The sequence below is a fragment of the Lingula anatina genome, chromosome 10, assembly GCF_051362555.1.
Source record: "Lingula anatina isolate TDL-2025a chromosome 10, LinAna3.0, whole genome shotgun sequence".
Lineage (NCBI taxonomy): Eukaryota > Metazoa > Brachiopoda > Lingulata > Lingulida > Lingulidae > Lingula > Lingula anatina.
In genome coordinates, this window is record NC_141776.1 from 4,014,123 (window position 1) to 4,036,944 (window position 22,822).

Sequence of the window (22,822 nt, forward strand, 5' to 3'; positions counted from 1 at the left end):
TATGGCTCTCCCAAACTGGAACGGTACAAAGATTTGTACTCCTCGATTGAAAAAGACCTTATTCTTTTTACAATAGCCAGCTTCGCCAGATCGAATACCGGGGAGCATCAGCAAGTTGGGACACAAACATAGTAGTTGGAAAAAACTATTTTTCAAAAATAGAAAACCAAAGAATTCATTGCATTCTTCTGTATTATATGTAACAAATTTGTTGTCACGGCTTTTAACTTGGCAACATAGAAAACAAAGATATTGGTCTGAAACTATGTAACACTTCCTACATAAAATGTTGCGCCGTTGTTGTCATCATTTTAATATTTAAATTATCACTCGTCAAAAGTACAGAAGTTCTAGAAAGGAATGTAACAAATGTTTACCACATTTTTAACATTTCAGCTTATTTCTGTATATAATATAATGAAAGATTAAAAATCTGTTGTTAAAAAAAAACTACAAGCAAACAAGTGATTAAGCAAGAAATGAAATATACCAGTTCACAATTCTAAATATATCTTCCCAGCACCAAGAAATTTCATATTTATTTATTTTGTCAAGGAAAGTTGATGTCAAATAAATAAATAAATAAATAAATAAAGTGAAAAAAATAGAGATGATAAGTGATAACAGGTCATAAAGACAGAGATATATTCTTCATACACTTAACCATAAATTTCAAATAATCTGTGAAATGGTTTCAATCTTCATCATAACTTACATTACAGTCTTTTATTGTTCTTTAACTTTCCTTTGCCTTGGATTTTCACATCAACATCTGAACTCAAACATACTTAAGCTCAATCTCATACAAATTCAATGCAAAAGCATGTTTTATTTTCTCCCATTCACGACTGACATCTTTAAAACACTTCTCCCTGCAATCTCTGTCCGATAGCGCCTCACACAGAACATCTCTCTCCAAATCTGGTGGGTCTTCCATACTTAAATGTGGACTGAACCATTCTAATAACTTGTATTCGTATTTACCACTTTGAATTTTCTTACAGTGAAAATACAAGGTGGCTGGACTGACCACATAAATTTCCCCACATTTCTTTTTCATGCTGCCCATTATGTCTAGTATTTTGGAGTGTAACACCTCCTCACTTGCCCCTGCCAGATCATGAACGAAAACCTTGCTTTTGCGATGACCTTCACCGTTGTCATGGTGATTTGGAATGGCCAGCAGGTGGCGAGGTGGCATGTAGGTATGGTAGAAGATAATGTGCTGCGTGGCAGAATCCTGTCTGGTTGAATACAAATACTTCTGGAGGTACGATATACACGGTACTAATCCCGCTTGGTGAAGACCACCAAACAACATGGCCGCCAAGATGTTGAATATCGCCCAAGTTACCTTCAGGACTTTGTATGAGTCCTGCCCAAATATCTTTCCACCACAAATCAAAGTAATGGGAGCTATGAGAGGGAGAAGAAACCTTGGTTCTTGGTGTGGAACCAGTGAGAGTAAAGCCAGTGGTATCAGGAAACACATATAGAGTAATGCACAGTATGGTGCTTTGATCCTTGAACTTGGCCTTCTTGTTGACACCCAGCGGATGATATCCAAAAGAAGCAAAATTGGTAATATTCCGAAAAGTATTTGCAAGTTCACCGCAGCATGTGTGTATGGTGGGTGCATCCCATGCTCGGCAAGGTTCTTTGAATCCGAGTTATACTTGAAAAAATTGAGCGGTGTAAGCGTCAGTTGGGATGAAAATTCTGCCATTTTTCCTCTCCAGGCCGTAAGACAGCACCCTCCCTTGAGGATCAGTTCCACAAAACCATGTAGACATTCAAGGATTTTAGCAGGAGATCCATAGTACATTGAATCGATGAGAGTGAATACAGCCAAAGTGAGAACGGCTCCTGGAATGCATGAAAATATTTTTCCCGCAACTTTCCACAGGGAGTCAAAATCATATGTTGAGCACCTGACTTTAAGCCAATATAAATATGGAACAATGGCAAATGCTACAAAGGAAGGTCTGTTAAAGATACCCATGACTATAATACTTGAGATGGCAGTGGCGTTAAAGTAGTGTCCATTTCCTTTTGTCAAGTCCAAAGTCTTTTCCTTATCACCTTTCACAGAAATTTGTTCCTTTTTGCTCGCTGGCTGATTTTCTTTATTCTGTTCGCTGTCCACCATCACAAAATACAACAAAGCAGTGAACAACAAAACTTCCACTGTGTTTGAAAAAGTGTGACTCATGTAAACAATGGCCACGTATGAACTTCCAAACAGCAACAAATTTGACCATCGGTCACTTCCAGTCATCTTGGACATTCGGACAATGAAAAAATCCATAACAAACCCCATTAAGACCAGCATTAAGCGAGGAAGGACAAGGAGAGTCATGGTGTTAAGGATGAGCCCTCTAGCGTCAAAGCCAGCTGCGATCAGGTACTTGAGCAAGTAAAATGGTGGACCAGATATGAGATAGGGGAAGACTATACTGCGAATGGGAGAGGTAGTGTTAAACTCCCATGACCTGTGAACATCGAGGTCCAAGATATCACCTGGAATGACAGAAACTGATCAATAATAATAATAAAAATAATAATAATAATTTCAATATAATAAATAAATAAAGCATCAACAGTAACAGACATATGATGAATGTAAATATGATAAACTGACAGATAAATAAATCAATAAATAATCAATTAACGTCAGTAATAGAAATTGAACTTCCTATCATCAGTTATATTTATGTTCTCTAAGTAACAATTAATTAAAAATTAAAAAAATATGCAAAAAATATACACACATAAATTGTACATCTAACATTCTACAAAATAAAACTCAAAAGGGATATTTTGTACCAAAATAAAGTTGCATTACTTTCTAATTATCTTTTAAAAAGGTTTCTACATGCAAGGGTCTATGAAGACTAAGTTTGTAAGATGTGGCAGAGACATTCCCTGTTCTGGTTGAAAACATAATGTGTTAGTTGTGAAATAAGATCTCACCCGCCACAATCTCTGGTCCCTGGAAAAACTCATCTGGATGGATGTAGCCAAACTGTGGGATCACAACCCAGACCAGTCTCAGAGCCACTAGCAGCAGCCAAGCTGTCTTCCCTGCTGCCTGGAGGAGGAAATATTAAAAAAAAAAAAAATGTACAGTGTGTGTTATGATATAATCACTGTCATTGACTATCTTTCATAATGCTCATTTATTTGCATGCCTCTTTGATTTTGGTAAATGCCACCTTTTTAATTCTCATTTGACTGACCTTTGTGCATTATTCATTAAATATTCAAAGGCATACAATACCCATTAGTCCCTTACCCATATAACAAAGAGAATAAAAGAAAAATAATTTCCTTGAAATTAATTCTTAAAAAATTCTCTTAATCAGAAAAATGAAGATACCATATGCAAAAGCATTTGTGAATTATAATCTATAAATATCTATTTTTACTGCTATTAGCGAAATTCGAAATGCATTCTCTATCTGCATTAAGAGAGAGAGAGAGATAAGACACACTGCCCCTTCTGTTAGAGAATCCCACAGATTGATCCTACCAAGGAACTGAAAGTCTTAGATTCTACTAGAAAAACAGTGATACTGTAGATTAAGTAAGCATTATTTATTTTTGGTCATAATAATATATTGCACAATGAAAACAATTTCTATTTCAATCTACGCATTAAAGCCTGATATTCCCTTGGTATCAATTTTTATTCAAATGGGACACGTAAACATAAATATCACTGATTTTAATCAGCGCAGGCGGCTTACTCTACAACTGCGAGAACTTATTTCGTCAGCTTTGGTTATTGTTGTATCTCCATTATTACATTACTCACCATGTTGTTTTTCGATTCTTCGAACAAAGTACACTGGTATTTTCAAACAATGTTCAAATATCCATGATTGCACTAAATGTTTTACCCCGGCCTTTCTTTACCACAGCGTACAACGTCAACATCAACATGTGGATATCGAGGATTTCGACGCTAGATGTCGTAAAAATCAAGACATCCCTAGCAATAGTGTTATGAAGCACCAAGGTTCTCTTGAACTGGAGTCCCCTATCGTCAATTCAGACCTGGAGAGAGCATTTTCCAAACAACAGCGAGGAAGCTATGTCCATAATACAACGCCAAAAGAATGGGGGCTCAGCCGCTTTGAGCGCATACAGGGACCAACATTTTAAGGTAAAAGAAAATTCGAAATATTTAACTATAAACTGCAGGGCTTTGAGCTTGATTTTGATGAAGTTTGAAGCTAAAACGAGTAGACTTGTGTCAGTGAACTGTGAATCAACTTCACAACAATTTTCAGTTTCACTTTTCAAAGTTTGTGGAGCTTTCATTAAGTATTTGTGTTTATTCATTCATATAATTCTATAGGGCAGTCGAATTTTGATTCATTTACTAGTATTTATTCACTTTCAGGGCAGCCGTAAAGAGCAAGAAGAAGCACTTCTCCACTCCAGCACATTATATGTAGGGAATCTTTCTTTTTACACCACAGAGGAACAAATTCATGAACTTTTTTCAAGATGTGGTGACATAAAAAGAATAATCATGGGACTAGACAGAGTTAAGAAGACGCCATGTGGTTTTTGTTTTGTGGAGTATCCTTAATTAGTAATTTTAACATGTGCAGTGATGATTAGTAGTTACAATATTCAGCCTCTGGAAAATGCTGTTACCATTAAGTTGTCAATTTTTTGTTTCAAATAAGTTGTCAAAGTGACCATTTTACATGATGTGAAAAAGTCTTTGGCTTAAAGAAAAAAGCAAGTGAAAGTTGCAAGATGTTTTGTACTCACTGACAGTAATAGCACAAAAAGAAAAAAATCTTTTCAATGGGGAGAATTTTACAGATACTTTTTTTCTGTCATAATTTTTACCTCCTCCAAGGAGGTTATGTTTTCACCCCTGTTTGTCTGTCTGTCAGCAACATAACTCAAAAAGTTATGGACCGGTTTTAATAAAATTTTCAGGAACTGTCAGAAGTGGGCCAAGGAACAGATGATTAGTTTTTGGTGGTGATCCGGATCAATTATCGGTCAATAATCAATAATCAAAAATATTGAAAATTTAGAGGTGAAACGGCACTGGATGGAGACTTTGCTGCCTTGGCAGAGGTCTGCGCTCTCTGAGTGCTTTTATGATTTAAAAATAGAACATTCTTTTTGAGTGTTAGCGACAAAATTAAAAAAAAAAAAAAAAACAGGCTACTCTTTTGCTCACCTATGCATTAAAAGCAGCACAAATGCTATATAGAAATATATTTTTATGATGACAAAATTAGGTATCTTAAAGTTGGATAATTTTTGCCCATTGAAAAGATCGAGTAATCACCATAATATTCATTCGAGCAATGTTGCTAAGAAAATGTACCAAACATGCTCCTTGACCTGTTCACTAAGATATTACACAAGAGAAGATGCAGAAATGTGTGTGCGCTACGTCAATGGTACGAGGTTAGATGATCGTATCGTACGGGCAGACTGGGACGCTGGCTTCAGAGAGGGAAGGCAATATGGCCGTGGGAAAACAGGAGGACAGGTAGGCAGTGCTGGTGTTTTATTGATGTCACCTCATTTTGGTGCTTAGTAATATTAGTCAGTTTTGTGGCAGCATTCATCATCTGGTTCATTTATAAATGGTTACCTTAAAGGTCTTTCTGTATACAGAGAAAATGAAAATTGCCTGGGAATTTCATCACTTTTCCATTAATCACCCTGTTGTTCCCTGTCCAAAACTAATGAGAAATTTGTGGTGTGTAATTAATAAAGTTTGGCCCATTTTCAAGTTCTCAGTTTTCTCACTTTTACCATCAAAAATTAACCTCGAACTCACAAACAAGTTTGTAGATTGTAATTTAGTACATGGTTTTTAAAGCCTTGGTGCCTTTGACATGCATAAATTTGTTTTAATTTTATACGAACTAAAACTTTTCTCCTTGTTGTAATTTCAGGTGAGAGACGAATACAGAAATGATTACGACGATGGTCGAGGAGGATACGGAAAGATAGTGACCAATAAATGGACTGGCAAGCCTCCTACCACATAAAACTTCATACTCTGAATATTGTAAGATAGAGTTTAAGATTGGCCAACAGACACTGTTACATTGGTATGTTTTCAAAATGACACTGGCACCGATTACAAAAACACACATTAGACTGCATCCAGGGATATTTGAGGATAGACTTAAAGATTTACCAACAGTCACTGTACCTTTGGGATGTTTTCTAAAAGTCTCTGGCATCAACTCCTGCCACATAAGACTTCAGTCAGTAAGCATTCTATAAAGATTGAACAACAGTGACTTTTTAAAACAATTTTGGAAAGAGACCATGACTGGCTTCATTCTTATGGTTTCATTTTCCCAGAAATAATTTTCAAAGCACACAGTTTAGCAGAGAGTTCATTATCTAGGTTTTTAAGGAGATAACATGACTTGAACATGGGAATCATTTTCAGCAAGACACCAGCATGATTTTATTTGGTTCATTCACTTTATTATTATTTAACTGGTACAAGTTCATTGTGAGTTGAAGAAGACCAATTTGGAAATTTATGTATCAAGTTTTGGTGAACCCGCCAACTCAAGTTCTTTTGTAAAACCCCCTTCTGAAGTTTCCAGGACTATATTTGTAAGACTATCTGATTATTGAATACCCTGCAGATTTTGATTCCATATGGTTTTATCCTTTATAGCGAGAGGAAGAGAGATTTGCAGGGTTATTTCAGAGATTTATCATTACTTTAGTAATTTTTTTATATATGTATAATTCAATATCATCTCACATCGTTTGTTTTGTCATGTTCTTCATTGTATGACTGAGAGAGTGAGAGCATTAGTGTTTATTGTAAATTTGAAGAAAACTAATGCTATAGCAGTGAAAGAAAGGAAACTGTTCTTTTTTATTAGCTTAATCCATGAAATGTATCATTTTCAAGATGATAAAAAAAAACATTATGAAGTTGGTTAGTTCTTTTTCTTCGAGAAAAACAAAGAAATCAGAGTCCACCTTTGCCAATTTATTTATAAAACTGCAGCAGCATAAAAGAATACAATAAGTAAAATAATAAAAATAATGACACTAAACAGCCTTTAACAACTTGTTTCACATAACTCACTGTCACTACAGAGCTAAAATACATCATTTAAAGCTGAAAGTAGTCTTTACTTCATCTGTAAACGGGACGGAAAAGAGAAAATAACATGTAAAATTGATATTTCTAAAAAGTAAAGTAAGCCTTCAATGCATTAATAGTTTATAGCTTATTTTTGAAAAAAACTGGTTTGTCATAGTTTTCAATCTTTTGTATATCCCACAAGATAAATTTGAATAAAAATATGTAAGAAATATTCTGATTCAATGTGCCTAATTTGTACTCTTTTGAACCTGATGCTGAAGTCTTACAATTACAGACTGAAAATCATTGCCTTTCTCAACCTGATCTTGATACCAAATTTAGGACTGTGCCTTGAAAGCTAAGAAATTAATATAAAGGAGAAAGCAGTTCAAAAGGTATATAATAATGCATGCAATTGCACACAAAGTCAAAACACCTAATATATATACCACACACTCACACTATAGCTGTGTTTTACTGCTTATCAATTGTAACAGTATTACAAAAATAAATTCTTTGCTTCTTTTTGCTTAGAGTTAGTAGTTCTGATGGAATGTTTTTGTATTACAAGAAAGTTTGAAATTCATCTACTATTACTACTATCTATCTAATCTGCTTACTCAGCACCTTTTGTTTTATAAATTATCTAAATTGTCCCATTTTGTTTTTTTCACTGTTCCTCTCATTTTGATTTTTTCTTATAAGTAGGTAAAAGTGCTTTTTTAGTGTGGAATGCTATCATGTCAATTCTTTTTTTAATGTATTCTTAAAATAGCAGTGAACTTTTTATTTTAAGAATTGTTCACATATACAATTTTTAAAAAATCATTTACTCTGATTTATTATCAATGCTTTTTGATAAAGTAAAAAGGGAGTTACATGTGTTTTTGCATTATCTAAGCCAACAACAAGGTATATACATAGCAATTATATGTAAACCTTCATGAGAATATTAATAAAAGTTCTTAACACATTGGATACATTAAAACATTGTCACTCAGCAATCTTGAGATGTTTTTTTTTTTCAAGTTCAATGAATCATTTAGACATATCTTTATATAAGTTTTTTCTCGTCTCTTGTGTGATGATGGTAGAAAATTAAATTGCTTCTAAAGACAATCAAACATGCTTTTCATCAAAAAGTTTGGTTGAAACATCATATTTTCAAACATGCTAGAATAATTTGCTTGTTTACCAACAACAGTTTTCTTCCTTAATTGGGGGACCTAAGACAACTAACAGTGAGGGTTTTTTCGTGGGAGGGACACATTTCTCCGAATGAAAACTCCTCCATCCCTTGGCTTGCGCTTCTTGGGGCTCTTCTTCTTCTGTGGTTTGTAAGATTCAGGATCACTTACCTAAAAGGAGAGGGAGAATATGGTATTAAACTTTCAAATGACTACACTGGATCTTATGAAGTAATACTGGGACTGGGAAGGAAGTCTAATCTTGTATAGACGTGTAGAATTCTATCAGTTCTGCTGGAATTTCTGATGTGATCAAACATGAATTAAGTTGCAAAGAAGCTGCATGAAACACTCATGTATTTTATGAATCTGTACAAACTATAACTTCATTTCAGTATAATTGCTACAATGTATGATATTAAAATAACTTTGGAGGTAATTGACAGTGAACAGTAAAAAAAGTATGAATCCAATTCTAAATTATGCACATTTCTAAAAAAAATCTTTAACACGCACAACAAGGATATAATAAAGGCAATCAGTGATTATGTTTTCAATCTACAAGTAATAATTGCATTCATGTAACCCATTTTACTTTGAAAAAACTGTTTATTCTTTACATTCCTTATACTAGTACATTCTGGCATGTTATTGGTATCATAAATTATAAAGTGAAGTATAATCAATGTTCTCTATCTAAAAGAAAGAGGAAAAGTTCACCATGTGAAAAGAATTAATGTAAATATATGTACCCCCCCCCCCCCCAACCCAAAATATTGAAATGTGTATAAGGTTAACTTATAAAAAAAAGGGGGGATAGAGAAAATGAATGGGTTCTAATACTATACAGAAGTGCATACATTTTAGCCCATACAACATTAATTAAAACTAATTCTATGGTGTAAATGTCATTACCACACTACAGTCATCAGTTTCTGAGCGAGCCGAGTGCCTGTATGCTGAACGGAGTTTATGCTGAATAAAGCAAAAAATTAAACAGCATGCATCATGCAATAAAAAAAACACCATCCACCAAGCAAACACTGTGCAGCAGTGTTCAGACAAGTTTAAAAGTCAGACCGGTTCATGTCTAAAACCTGTTACCAGATGAATTTGCTGGTGATTTAATGTGTCAAGTGGGGCCTTTTTGAGATCCTGCCTTACTCAGAGAGAAGAACCATTGTGACAGTTTTTGAGACATCCAGATCTCTGAGTAATCAACCTGATGTCCCTGTGATATTTTATCTGTTAACCGTTCTGAATAAAACTTGTCTGAACAGATCATTTAAGTGCAACAAACTTGGCTGAAAGCAAGTGACCAAAAGTTTGCATTGAAAAAAAAGTGCAATAATAGCACACTTTTTTAAAAATATTGAATTGCAATAAAAACAACCAAACCCTAATCAACATTAGCAAGGGAATTCAATATTACTGTTTTATCTTAAAATAAAAAAGTTAAATATCCTACTTAAACCACAGTATTGTTAAGATAGAATGATATCTAATCATCCAACATGCAGTAAAATGTGTTCACAACCAACTAATGTCAGTGGGTGCAAAATAAGTCACTCCATCAACTGGTCAAAAAAAGCACAAGACAATGTAATTATAATGATACTAAAAACAAGTCTTCAGTTAAAAGCTAAAATAAAATGTCATATGGTGCATACATTGAAAGCAAATATTGGCACACATATGCATGCAGGCAAAAACACACATATACATCAAGGCACTTGCATCAAAGACCTTTGCCCAAAACACATGCTCAAATTACAAGTACATGTTTTATTATGATGTGTCATGTTTTGCCTAACGAATTTTAAAAACTGACACTGAAAACTCACCTCTGCATTCTGTTGGTATGCTTCCAACTCAGCCTGCAGTCGTGCAATCTGACGACGGTACTCATCTAACTGCGCTTCAAGTTTCTCACGACGAATGCGTTCATAGTCTAACTGATCACGCAACTCCTGGATGGTTCTGTAAAAGTAAGAATAAAAGAAAGGAGTCATAAAAAATAACATAATTATATTGTTAACATAGGGGAAAAATATTTTTCTCCATTTATTTTGCCCCCTTTAGAACATTTCATACAAAATCCAGCAACTTCTTAAACTCTCTTTTGCACACACACACACACACACACACACACATGGACATTTTTATGGGGTGTAGTTTGATTTCTTTATTGACCAAAAATATATATCTCTATATTTCCAACTAAACTTAAGAAAAATGTTACTTAAAAATCAGAATATATGGTCTGGTAGTTGTCGTTCTAAGCTGTTATCCTCACAAACAGACAGTGGTAGCAAATGGTTCTTCCACCAACCTCTCAGACTCCCTCTGCATTTGTAAAACCTTCCTGTCCTCTGGGATCTTCCCACCAAGCTGACGGAAGTTGTTTTTGGCAATTTCCGTCAGGCGTTCCAACTCATCAATTTTCTTCTTGGCTCTTCCTTTTGCCTCTTTCTTTTGTTTACTGCTGAGAGGCAGACTGTCTCCCTCCGTATTTCCAGCAGGGGGCCCTGAATAATTCTCGTCATCTTCTTCCTCGTCTTCATCCAAATATTCTCCATCATCCTCACCGTCACCACCATCTTCTTTCTTCCCTCGGCGTCGTCTGCTCTTTCCACTTTTTCTACCACCACCACCACTTACACCATCTTCTCCTTCAGAGTCTAAAAAAAATAAATCTAATTTCAATATTTATTCATCTTTAAATAACTAGTAGCATGACTGTCTTTACAAAGATAGTACATGAACCAGTATCAAAGTTGATCAGTTTTCAACATTTGTCAGAAAAAATTGGGTTCAACTGCTCAGTACAAGACTAGTGTAAATGAATAAGCTCTTGTCCTAATCCCAGCCCACCCCCTCCACATAATTTCAGGTGACATATTTCTGTAAATTATATTTAATAGAATTAATACGTTCTGAAGTTGTGTCCTTAAGCAATTGACATTGCCCATAGAAATTAAGGAAAGTCTTTAAAACATCTCAAGCAAAATCAAAATTTTGACAATGGATGTTAAAATGCTAATATGTTCTTACAATGCTTTTAAAATAGTGCATAATTGACCAAATTAAATCAAAATTTAAAGTTGACACTTTACAATTTTTAAGGAGTTTGGAAACAGGAGAGAAAAGTGAAAACAAAATATAAATTTGTGTAGTCATCTTTGAAATAAATGCTGAAAGGAAACATGTCAAAAAGTCATCACTTCAAAGTCAGAAAAATAGAAGAGGATTTCATTGAACCATCACCTGTAAATAAGACAAGAAAATAATCTTCATAATGCAAGCAACAATAACAACAACAACAACAACAAAGAAACAAACAAATATATCCCAGTTCCCACAACAATTCATCGTAAGGACCCACTCCTGTTTCTTTTCCCATTTCTTTTCCCACGTCGCATGGCAGCACCCCCTGTGCCGTCCTCTGGTCCAGGCAAGTCATCCTCTGACATCTCTTCTTCCTCACTGCCTGGGGCCTCACCAGGGGGGATGTTGTTGTATTCATCTAGGAACGCTCGGCGCTCAGGGTCTATTGGGTCAGGTTTATATTATATCAAACATGTCAAAAACACTGAGAAAACACCAACATATAGAGATACATCTAAAATACTGTTAATTTTAAAATCTGAAACTATTCCTAAATCTAAAAGCATCTAAATTCCTTAAAACTTAAGCAGGACAAACACTGTATTTATATGCTAGCATATCCAGGATTAAGCTATGCAGGTGGAGACTAATTCGTTTGTTTAGTCAGTTAGTCTTGTTTTCTTAGTTTGTTAAACTGATTTTTGGGAATGTAGAAGGGGGTACCAAAGCTTAGGATGGGTACATGACTCACTGAGTCCCCCCCCCCCTCCCCCCACCCTCCATTTTCCATCGATACATATAGGTACATGCATCCACTACCAAAACATTCATACATACATTAAGTATACATGATCAAAATATAATTACCCGATTCCCCTCCCAGCAGTTTAACAGCAGCCAGCTGAGCAAATCTCCGTGCCACATCTTTTGCCGTCTCTCCGGCACTGTTGGTGATCTCCATATTGGCCCCCATCTCTATCAGCCACTGGAGAACCTCGATGTGACCCTGACCCGCAGCTGAATAGGGAGGAAATGATATCAGTTGTTTATAATAATGAATAATATAGTAAGTGAAGAATAAGTTGCAATATTTAATTCTACCCCCTAAAAGAGGGCCATGTGGAAGATACATGTTAGCGTATACTTAACATGTTTACCCCCCTTTAAAAAAGTTTATTATTATTATTATTATTATTATTATTATTATTATAAAGGATATATGTAAGTTTGTTAATTTCATTTTGCTTCTTCAATTATTCTAAATGAGGACATGTAAAAGCTCCAATCAAAGTGAAGGATATTATGAAAATTAACATACTTTAAATAATTTATGAAGAGTGAACGAAGTTGTATACTGGATAGTGTTATTTAGTACATATTGTATATATTTACACCGTACTGAGTTGCATCCTTCTTTCACAAAAACAACATATCAAACCCAATAACAAGTTCATACCTTTATGAGCAGGTGTTGATCCCTTATCATCTCTCTCGTTAATGTTAACGACACCATTCTCCACCAACATACGAAGATGATTCAAATCTCCAGAATAGGCAGCTACATGTGCCGGGAATGCCAGGTCTGAAAGAATTCATAAATATTACCCATGTGACCTGTCTGAAGAAACAGATATTCATTAATGCAGTCTAAGTTAAGTATGAATTTCAAAACATGCAAGGTGTATCATTCTTTTTGAAATTCATATTTATAAAATTAAATCTTATAAAAATACTGTAATTACTTTAACAATATTATACTGTCAAATGTTATTCCTTTTTCCTATATTTAACTTTTTTAAGATTGATCATTTCCAGACACTCAAAAAAATGTACATTCTGACACAAAGTTCAACAGCTTGTCATTACTTTTAAACCAACACTTTAAGAATTATTAACATACAGTAACATTTAGGGGGGAGAAATTATTGATTCTGTGGCATGAATAAACGGAGTAATTGCCATAAGTTAAAACTTACTCTCAGCTTCCTCAGGGTGGTCTCTCTCCCACTCTATCTCACTGACATATTGCACGATGTGTTCCTTGTAGAACTGAGACGCCAGCATCTTGGGCGTTTCTCCTTGGTCGTTGCGTGCACTGATCACCTGCGTAGTGCTTGCGCCGTGGGAAACCAGAAACTTCAACACAGGCAGGTGTCCCTCCATGGCAGCTAGATGAGCTGAAGATTGAAATTAAGTGGCATAAGTTGAGGTAAATTTATACATCAAAAGAGCTCTACACAAATGGGTCGATTTTGTGTAATGTTTTGTATTTTTTTCAGTGCTCTTCATAACTTCACAAAAAATATTCAGGCCCATTCTTGGACATATGATCATTCAGAGTAGTTATTAAAATAAACAAAACTATTTAGTATTACTTAATCCTAATATTAATCAAAGCCATCGACATACTTTGTATATACACCTCCACAGAATGAATTCCTTAAGTTAAGATTGGATGATATAAACTGAACCAGCCCAAGCTGAGTGGAACTGCTCCTTACTTACCTGGCGTGTTTCCATTATTGTCCACCTCCTCTGTGGAGGCCCCCCACTTGACCAGCAGCTGTAGACAGCCCAGACGGCCATGATAGCAGGCTGAGTGGACTGGGGTCCAGCCATTCTTGTCTGTGGCATTCACATCCTAGTGGAGTGGTGAAAATGAACAAAATAACATAGGTATCTACCTGTTTATTTATGTCTATTATGATATCTGTTGATTCATTTAATATATATTTATTTGTCTGCTTGTATAGGAGTATAGAATATTTCCATTGAATGCTTAACATTCTATCTTGATTTTGCTGTGTTCACACTTTTTTCTTTTTGGTCAAATTCATAACTAGGTTCAACTTTCTGCTTTGGCTGAAAATATCCAGATCTCTGGAGAAAAGCCATTCCCCTTACCACGCCACTCCTCAGGATGGAGTGCAGAGTGAAGGAGTTGCCGTGGGCGGCAGCCAGGTGGGTGGGGGTACACCCCCTCTGGTCCCGGGCACTCAGGTTAGCCCCATTGCTGGCCAAAGACTGAAACATGACCACACATTATCTTAAAATAAAAAGTGTGTTAGATGTGACATTCAAGAAATGTGTCATTATTTTAGTAACCTGATTCTATCCTTAGGTTGCAATAAATGAGATGAAAAAACATATATTTACATTTTATCAATGTTGTATTAGGTGTAACATTAAAGAAATTTGTTCCTTAAAGTTTTCTGTAATTTTATCAACATTGCATAAAAAGTGCCACAAAGAATATGTGTATATTTAATCAGCACTCTGTTAGAATTGACATTCAGATAATTTTATTCTTACCTGCATACATGCATCCTGACCTCTGATGGAGGCAATGTGTGCAGGTGTCCATCCCCTAGGTGTCGCCACTGTAGTATCAGCTCCGTGCCACAACAACCAGTGCATACACTGATAAAAAAATTTCAAAAAATAACACCATCAGTTTCATATATGGAATACTGAGACAGACACTTATCAACTGCATCAATTTATGAACTGTTTAGAAATAATAATACATGATATCAGTTCATTTAACATTATATTTTGGCATAAATTTGTAATTATTATCATAGCAAACATTATCATTTAGATTTGGAGAATATTTTCTAGCTATCCAGCAGTTTGGCAAAAAAATATGTATACTGATTAGGTGCAAAATAATAAATACAATACAGCAATACAGACAATATCATTTTGTTTTCGTTAATTTCTCTACCTCCAGTGCCCCACAGTGAGCTGCCCAGTGAAGAGGCGTAAACTTGTGGACTTCTTCAATTTCATTAATGCTGGCTCCTGCCTTCACCATGGCCTGCAGCTCATCCACATCACCATTACGCACCGCATCATGAATGCTGCTGTACAGCAGCTTGCGTGGAGCTGGAAACAAAGGAAAAATATAATAAAATATGGACATGCATGCATTGAAATTTAATTATCATTTACTTGGTACGACAACTGAAATCTTAAATTAAGGAAGTAATAATAATGCAACTAGTACTTTTAAATAAGTTAATTGTAGTTGATAAATTTTCTTTTGACAAACTTTTGATGTGATCATGGCTTAGAAGAGCATATTTATTGCCTGTGATTTTTTCAGTACTGGAAATTCTACAAAATAAATATATGTACCCTGTAACTGTACCTGTACATGTACTGTACGTTATCTTAATATATTAAAATATATAATAACTGAAATCTTAAAAAGTGACATCTGAAATCTTAAAAAGTCTCAATTTAACAAATTAGCACTTATATCAATGTGCCAAGTTTTCTACTTTTATCATGAACTTTTAAAACAGGTGCTTTTCCTAATATTTGAAAGCCGACAAAATAATTTTAATCCGCTTGTTTGCCTTAGATACCGCACTTCGTCTTATTCTAAATCATGTTATCAGAGTTGCAATTAAAGAACGCTTGTTTTCTTCAGTGTATTATCATTGAAAGATAACATTTAGTAATTTAAATTCACATTTAGTGATCAGTTAAACCCAAAATGTGCAAATTATTTAAAATTTATACATTACCTGGCATCTTGACGGTAAAAGTATTTGTTACCGGAAGCTAGATGGCTGTCTCGCACCAATTATTTTGCACTATTCACATTCGACAAAAAACCATTACAAAATTTTGTTAAGTAATTGTAAATTTGAATGTTGGTGTATTAAGAGAAATACTGTTCAAAAATATAATTTTTACATTTAGAAACATCGGTTAGCTAAAGGAGAAAAAGACTTATGATTTAGACAGCGCGGACCTTATTGTGTTTACGTGACCTTCACCTTGCGACCACATGTTGAAAAATGTTCCAACAACACAGAGGAAGCTTCCATCCGAATCAGCGAGGATTTCCCGGTCCAAGACCTCCGAATTTTGGCAGTGGGCCTCCAAGACACCATGGACCTCCCCCACATATACGGCCACCGCCGGGAATTGGGTTTGAAGAGTTTGGGCCAGGGGGACCAATGCCTCCTCGTTTCTCAGGTCCTGGACGTGGGGTGGACTTCCCCGGACGCGGAATGCCTCCTTATGGGCTCAGGGGTGGAAGATTTCATGGAAACAGGGGCGGATTTCGAGGTCGAGGAGGGAATTTCCGAGGAGGATCGCATCCGGTAAATAACATTTATTTATTTATTTATTTATTTATTTATTTATTTATTTAATTTACTTTGCCCCTACCCCCAAGCTTTTGAAAAAAAAAATAATAAAATGAAGAATTAATCGGTTTATTGTCTCAGGACATAACTCTGAGCTGATTTATGGGCTACTTCAATGGTTGATTAAAAATCAATATAATACTTTTGTACTTGATACTTTTGCACGTGAAACCTTTTAATCTGTTAATTGGGCATAAGCATAAGACTTAAAGGGATAATAACTCTTCATTTTGGTCAAAAAATGAATTTTCCTGGAGTAAACAACAATTTTCCCATACTTACCAATGGTTAATGAATCCATTTTTACATTCAAAGTTAGTCCCTGGTTTTTTCTAAAAAGTTTGGTTTTTTGTTAAAATCTCTTAAGAGATTATAACAAAGTACAGCCATCAATGGGAGTCACGTGATCTGAAGACAAGCTCAGATATCAGAATAATAGCTTTAACTGCCATTTTTGTGGTAAAACAGAATATATATAATTATATTTCTATGAGTTGTTCACAATGTTTTTATTGTGAAATAAAGATATCATACGAAGAGTTATTATCCCTTTAAGTAAAATTAAGTTCGAGAAATTTCGGGTATGATCCCAACACCCGTCAGATTACAGAATATATATATATATATATATATATATATATATATATATATATATATTTTTTTTTTTTTTTGTTCAGAAAAAGATCAAAGTGGACAAGAGAGACTTGCCAGAAAACAACAAATTTTACTGTGATGCCTGTGATAGGGGGTTTAAGACAGACGACAAGTTTAAAGAACATGTGGATGGACATCAGAAAGTGAGTAAAAATTATAATTATTGGTGTCACTTTAAATTAAGAGCCTACTTTCCTACATGAAGCCAACACATTTTTCAGAATTTTTGAATAAATTCTAGATATAACTACTTAGACATGGGTTTTGGAAATGTATTTAGTTTTGTTTGCATTAAGTGAGATTAACTTAGTAAATATTAATATTTTTGTTATTTTGTCTGAAATTCAAACATGTAAGTAATTAACACAATTTTTTCTTTCTAAGTGTCATTATGATGGATGTTCCTACATAGCGGCTCCCAAACTTGTGAAGTTACACATAGATCTGGTGAGTTAGAATTGATTAATTCATCACTTTAGGGAAACTCCACATAAATTAAGTAAATTAGAATTAAAAGATATCAGGTGCATAAGTTAGGAGGACATAATTATAATTAAATATTTTTGTAGAAAATGGATTTACACATCTTCGTGATGTATAATCAGAGCATTTGCCAACCTGAAGTACTAAAGTAAGCCAGAGACCAATCATCTTCTAGTTAGTTACTGTTGAAGCCCAACTTTGAAATAACAGTTTTCACGAATTAGTTTGAAATATGTGACAGAAATATATTTTCATTATCTAAAGTATTTAAAGTCTATATTGAATTATAAATGTTTTAAATATTTTTTTAATCTGCTGTCTATGTTACAGCAACACAGAACTGGCATGGCCAAAAAATTTTGGAGTTTAGAATCAGAGGAAGACATAAAGAAATGGAAAGAAGAGAGAAGAAAGTGAGAGACAGTTTTAAAGAACTTCTAAGAATAGGAAAATTTTCAAAAAATTATTTTTCTTATTTAATACTCATTTATTTTTCCAAATGGTTTGCTACTCACATAGATTGTTTTTATATATACTGTTGAGAAGAAAATATTGAAAACAAAGCAGTAACACTGAGGATGTTTTAAATTGAAGCATTTTTTTCTTTCAGAAATTTTCCAACTGCCAGTAATATTGCTAAAAAGCAGGCAGAGCTACAGGAGAGGAGAGAAAGGGGAGAAGTCTTGGAAACAAAACAGTTTGGGTAAGATTTCATGAGAGAATAGAAAGAGGGGAGGTCATAGGGGAAAAAAACAGAATATCCAAAGCAAAATTGAACAAATTTACAAAAATGTCACTGACCTAGCTTCAACTTTACTGTAGACATTGAAAATGTTACAGACTGTATTTTTGTTATGATTTTCAGGCGAATGAACAGGCGGGGTAGAGGAAGAGGTCGCGGTGGTCATGATAGAAGACATGGACACAAGCGGCAGTGGCGTCGGAATCCCAGTCAGTTTCAGAATGGTGGTATCCAAGCTGAGGACGAGAAGGGAGCAAAGCATATACGTTTAGAGGAGGTAATTTTTTTTTGTTTTGTTTTGTTTTGTTTTGTATTTTATTTTTGCTATATGTAAAAGAGTCAGATTTAACATCAACAAGGTCAAATTTTGATTCATATTTTGATGATCGTTTAATTGTATCTTTCTAGAAATTAGTGTGACAGAAAAATATATTCTGATATAGTTACTGAATTATCTAATGAGTTAATTTTTCAATAAAATTAACTATTTAATTAAACTAATAAAAATTTATTGCTATACAAGGCATTCATAATTCTTATAATAAAAATTATTAAAGAATTATCATCTTTCGCGTCCTAAAATTTCTGAATGATTTTCATGTTCAGCCTACCTCAAAGCAAGAAGAGGTAAAAGTACGAGATCCCACCATAGACCCTCTGGCCTACGTGCTGGAGGATGCCTCTGGTAAGGGAAAATTCATTATTTTAATACTTCAGGACTAATTTTAATCATATCATTTTAATAATATGATTAGTCACCTAGCATTTAGCACTTATGAAATTAATAAATTGAAATTAAATTATCAAATTGAACATCACTTCACTTTCAAAAGCTTGAGAAAAGAAAACTATTTGGCATGAAGCCAAGATGTTTCTATCACTTATTGCTGTGACAGTCTTGAAGGGATAAAAAATGTCTTACAGGTAAAATAACAAAAATGTTTTGTATCTTTAGAAGCAATTTACCTTTTTATCGCCATTATACAGAACAAAAAAAAATGAAAAAAAAAATTCACAATTTAAAAAAGTCATGTTGTATTCCAGACTCAGACTCGCCTCCCACAGAGGTCCCCCTGCACACAGGCAAGACAGCCCCGCCCTCCACTTCTCTAGCAGGAGGCTTGGGCTCTCTGGCCGCCTCTTATGGAGATGTTAGTGACAGCGAGGAGGAGGAAAAGAAAGGTGAGAAAACAAAATTATATATTTGCACACAAGCATGCAAGTGCATGCATGCACACACACACACACACATCCATATCAGCATACATGCAGTTATATTTGCATTAACATGCACAAATATGAAAGGCATATACCCATGAATTTACACACTTTGCTGAAGAATCACAAGCTAGCATATAAACCAGTTTCACAGAAATATACTTTAATTCTGGAACTTGATATGGAAAGCTATTCAAACTTTAATTTTTTGTCATTGAAATGTCTCTCTTTTTGTTCGTATTTTGGTATATTATTTGCTTGGAATTCAATCTTTATGTTTTTTTCTGTTATATTTAAGTAGTGGAATTATAGGAGTAATTATGAAGATAGAATTATACATTGCTTTATTCGCTGTTACAATTCAATGCGCTTTATTAAAAATGTACTGCAGACTTGAAAACTTTGACTTTCTTAAATGTTGTCTTGTTTTAAAAGCAAAGTATAAGTGTGACATAAAAAAATAAAACAAAAAGATATCTTGCTATAAAACCTGCACCAAACTTTGAATTATTTACTTTCATGATGTATTTATTGAAAACCTAATCTCACTTACAGAAGACATTAAATCTGATAAAAAACCGAGTGCAATAAAGAATAATGGTGCTACAAACAAAGGACACCCTAACCACCTAAGACCAAGGAGGAAAAGAAAAAGAGAGGCATTCGAACTTCCTAAAAAAGCCACCCTTTTAGAAAAGGTATAGTGATCTTTATTATATTGTGAGTTATTGCACTAAGAATTTAGTTTAACTGAGATGCTTGAACACCAATTTGGTTTGTTATACTTAGTTATAGTATAAACCATGATCTTTCATTAAGTTCCCACATCTGTCTTTATAGAACAAAAGAAAAAAAGACTAAAACATATTATGATACTCATATTGATATGTATTTTTTACTTTTTTCAGCTTTTGGCTAATGAGATCCGACACGAAAGGAATGTGATATTACAATGTGTTCGCTACGTGGTCAAAAACAACTTCTTCAAAGAGAGGTCTTCAGAGACGTCTTCTTCAGAGACTGATAAAATATCTGACACTGTAAACACACCTAACTTGTACAATGATGACGTGTGGGAATGAAAGTGATAGCAAGGGTCTTTCTGACTGGACTTTTGATAAAGAAAATTCTGTCTTACAGTTGATCTAACTGTTCTTTGAAAGAACTGTAATTGTAACATTCGAGTTCTAAATACAGCTGATGAAAAGATGAACAATGGACTCCTTCACTCAAAATCACCATATGTGTAATCTTTGCTGACAGAAGTTAATCAAAATATTCTTTAAATAAAAAGGTTTTTAAAGCAGTAATAAGTCGTTCAAAGACATTTGTTTCATTAATAAAATTTGACCATAAATTGGTGCAGCAATCTCAAAACTCCTTTTGAAGATAAAATCATAAATTTATTCAGGCACATATTTTTCTGTTATCTTCTTCATTTTCTTCTTCGTTTGGCCCTCCGAAAATAATGGTGATGGGATCACTCGATTTCAATGTTCTGTAACATTACAGTATTAAATAACAGCATCTAGTATATGTATAAATGACTACATATTCATAGGTCTGTTATTTCATTGCTCTTTCTTCGCTCTTGATATTCGAGCAGATACCGGTAAATCTAGCTGCGGATGGTTATTCAAGTGCGTTGCTTGGTGAGAAAGGCGGAAGAAAGGAAAAGAAAGGAATCTTCAAACAAGGCGAAACTTTATCCTTCAAGCCAATTTAATTCTCCGGTATATTCTTTGAATCGGATAAGGTGGTGAACGAGATAAAGCCAACCTCGTCTTTATTGTTCCTTCATGAGGCGGTTACCGTGATAAATCGGTCCTTTCAAAAGCCAATTACTTTATACGACCGGGGTCAGTACAATGAAATTGACTCTCCTCTTATGTCCCTTTACGAGCCTGTTAACTCAAAAACTAGAAAGATTCAATCAAATCGTTTGCGTCTTGCGATGGCAGACGACAATGGAGAAGAGCAGACGACAATGGTGCGCGAGAAAAGGTATTCTTCACGCAGCAATAAGTTGCCGGTGATTTAGTCATTAATTTTGCCCTCACACAGCCACCGGCGTAGCTGCACTTGGTGACAAACATCTTTCTCTAAGTTCTTACTCTAAGTTCAATTTCATTGAAATGTTTTTCACTGAATGATATATTACTTTTATTTTACGTTTCACTTAAAGTTCACTTTCATTGAAATATTTTTCACTAATATGGGGTGTCGTACATTCTACTTGTCGATGCCAGACTTCTAGCGGTTACGAGTTTACAGAGGCGTGTGACAAATTGTCCTCTCTGCTCCCCCCCCCTCCTCCAAACACGCACATTGCAGACACTCACATCAGAGGCGGATTTAGGCCGTCTTCTGGGTCTTTGGAAGACGGTCAGATTTTCAAGTTTACTTTGACAGGTATCTATTTTTTTGTCGGAACGGTCAGAAATGGAGGATGGTAACAAAGATAATTTGGAAGACTGTCAGAAAATATCTCTGGATCCGCCCCTACACATAAAACTTTACCCAACAAGACGTTACAGTATATTTCAGAGTCGACCTATGTTAGATAAAGTTACACCTCATTGTGCACATATTATGTCGCAAAACCCTGCAATTTGCTAGTAAAAACATATTAAAAATAACAAAATCTGATAATAAGTAGTACGTTTAATACATCACATAATTTTAATTGGCCTAGCAATTCTTTATATTCTCATATTTGTATACGTTTGAATCTTTTGAATGTGAAAGAAAATGATACTTTACCCCAGTATGCTATGGCTCAATGTACATGTGCTGTAGTAATGAAATTTCTATTATGTTATAATTGGTATACTAGCCCCATTACCAGCGTTGTGTCAACATTAAAAATGGTGACAAGAAAGCCACCGTTTAAATATGGGCAAAGCTTACAAATAATATTTAAAAAAAAGTGACATTCATGTGTCAGACACGCTTCAATAGTTCTAAATGAAATAACGCTTCCGCATGCAATTGCAATAATATTAGTTCTGATTGAATTTAACTTTTTATCTATAAGGCCAGCCAAAAGCTTGAGTCGAGGCAAAACGCTCAGCTGTGTCGTTAGATCTGATCCATTGGAGGGTAGCGGAAACGCACTCTTGCAACTTACCAACACAGTATAAGGGCGCATCCC

General features: G+C 34.6%; 4 protein-coding genes across 6 annotated transcripts; 2 read left to right on the forward strand and 2 right to left on the reverse strand.

Moving 5' to 3' along the window:
- Positions 1–174: 174 nt before the first annotated feature.
- LOC106167113 (GPI alpha-1,2-mannosyltransferase 4) lies at positions 175–3,998 on the reverse strand. The gene is made up of 3 exons (XM_013545818.2): positions 3,818–3,998; positions 2,974–3,091; positions 175–2,520 (listed from the first exon to the last, which is right to left on the reverse strand). The coding sequence occupies exons 1-3, from the start codon at positions 3,818–3,820 to the stop codon at positions 779–781; spliced, it is 1,863 nt and encodes a 620-aa protein (XP_013401272.2). The 5' UTR covers positions 3,821–3,998; the 3' UTR covers positions 175–778.
- On the forward strand, positions 3,984–6,954 carry LOC106167114 (nuclear cap-binding protein subunit 2). The gene is made up of 4 exons (XM_013545819.3): positions 3,984–4,168; positions 4,409–4,590; positions 5,392–5,530; positions 5,943–6,954. Exons 1-4 carry the CDS (start codon positions 4,097–4,099, stop codon positions 6,036–6,038), a joined length of 489 nt encoding a protein of 162 aa, XP_013401273.1. The 5' UTR covers positions 3,984–4,096; the 3' UTR covers positions 6,039–6,954.
- Positions 6,955–6,999: 45 nt separating this feature from the next.
- LOC106167097 (ankyrin repeat domain-containing protein 42) lies at positions 7,000–16,358 on the reverse strand. Of its 3 annotated transcripts, none has more exons than XM_086996903.1 (12): positions 16,197–16,358; positions 15,134–15,294; positions 14,719–14,826; positions 14,311–14,430; positions 13,912–14,047; positions 13,383–13,583; positions 12,863–12,988; positions 12,274–12,423; positions 10,631–10,979; positions 10,143–10,278; positions 9,214–9,273; positions 7,000–8,469 (listed from the first exon to the last, which is right to left on the reverse strand). In XM_086996903.1, exons 1-12 carry the CDS (start codon positions 16,207–16,209, stop codon positions 8,347–8,349), a joined length of 1,683 nt encoding a protein of 560 aa, XP_086853029.1. In that variant the 5' UTR covers positions 16,210–16,358; the 3' UTR covers positions 7,000–8,346. The 3 variants fall into 3 exon arrangements, with proteins under 3 accessions (XP_086853029.1, XP_086853030.1, XP_086853031.1); XM_086996904.1 differs by lacking the exon at positions 16,197–16,358 and adding an exon at positions 15,942–16,098; XM_086996905.1 differs by lacking the exon at positions 9,214–9,273.
- On the forward strand, positions 16,218–21,086 carry LOC106167104 (nuclear FMR1 interacting protein 1). Its single transcript, XM_013545810.3, has 10 exons — positions 16,218–16,526; positions 17,249–17,368; positions 17,610–17,672; positions 18,039–18,121; positions 18,319–18,411; positions 18,574–18,727; positions 19,057–19,135; positions 19,495–19,632; positions 20,224–20,366; positions 20,577–21,086. The coding sequence occupies exons 1-10, from the start codon at positions 16,218–16,220 to the stop codon at positions 20,748–20,750; spliced, it is 1,356 nt and encodes a 451-aa protein (XP_013401264.2). The 3' UTR covers positions 20,751–21,086.
- Positions 21,087–22,822: the final 1,736 nt, after the last annotated feature.

What these genes read in the sequence shown, in the direction of transcription:
- LOC106167097 (XM_086996903.1), bottom strand. An exon ending in CTCACTGTGGGGCACTGGAG is followed by an intron (nt 14,827 to 15,133) that starts GTAGAGAAATTA and finishes TTTTTTTATCAG; the next exon opens with TGTATGCACTGGTTGTTGTG. An exon ending in GTCAGGATGCATGTATGCAG is followed by an intron (nt 14,431 to 14,718) that starts GTAAGAATAAAA and finishes GTCATGTTTCAG; the next exon opens with TCTTTGGCCAGCAATGGGGC.
- LOC106167114 (XM_013545819.3), top strand. Translation starts at nt 4,097, where the DNA reads ATGTCCATAATACAACGCCAAAAGAATGGGGGCTCAGCCGCTTTGAGC. An exon ending in ACAGGGACCAACATTTTAAG is followed by an intron (nt 4,169 to 4,408) that starts GTAAAAGAAAAT and finishes ATTCACTTTCAG; the next exon opens with GGCAGCCGTAAAGAGCAAGA. An exon ending in TGTGGTTTTTGTTTTGTGGA is followed by an intron (nt 4,591 to 5,391) that starts GTATCCTTAATT and finishes CTGTTCACTAAG; the next exon opens with ATATTACACAAGAGAAGATG.
- LOC106167113 (XM_013545818.2), bottom strand. An exon ending in GGGACCAGAGATTGTGGCGG is followed by an intron (nt 2,521 to 2,973) that starts GTGAGATCTTAT and finishes CTGTCATTCCAG; the next exon opens with GTGATATCTTGGACCTCGAT.
- LOC106167104 (XM_013545810.3), top strand. Translation starts at nt 16,218, where the DNA reads ATGTTCCAACAACACAGAGGAAGCTTCCATCCGAATCAGCGAGGATTT. An exon ending in TTGGAAACAAAACAGTTTGG is followed by an intron (nt 18,412 to 18,573) that starts GTAAGATTTCAT and finishes TATGATTTTCAG; the next exon opens with GCGAATGAACAGGCGGGGTA. An exon ending in AAGCCACCCTTTTAGAAAAG is followed by an intron (nt 20,367 to 20,576) that starts GTATAGTGATCT and finishes TACTTTTTTCAG; the next exon opens with CTTTTGGCTAATGAGATCCG.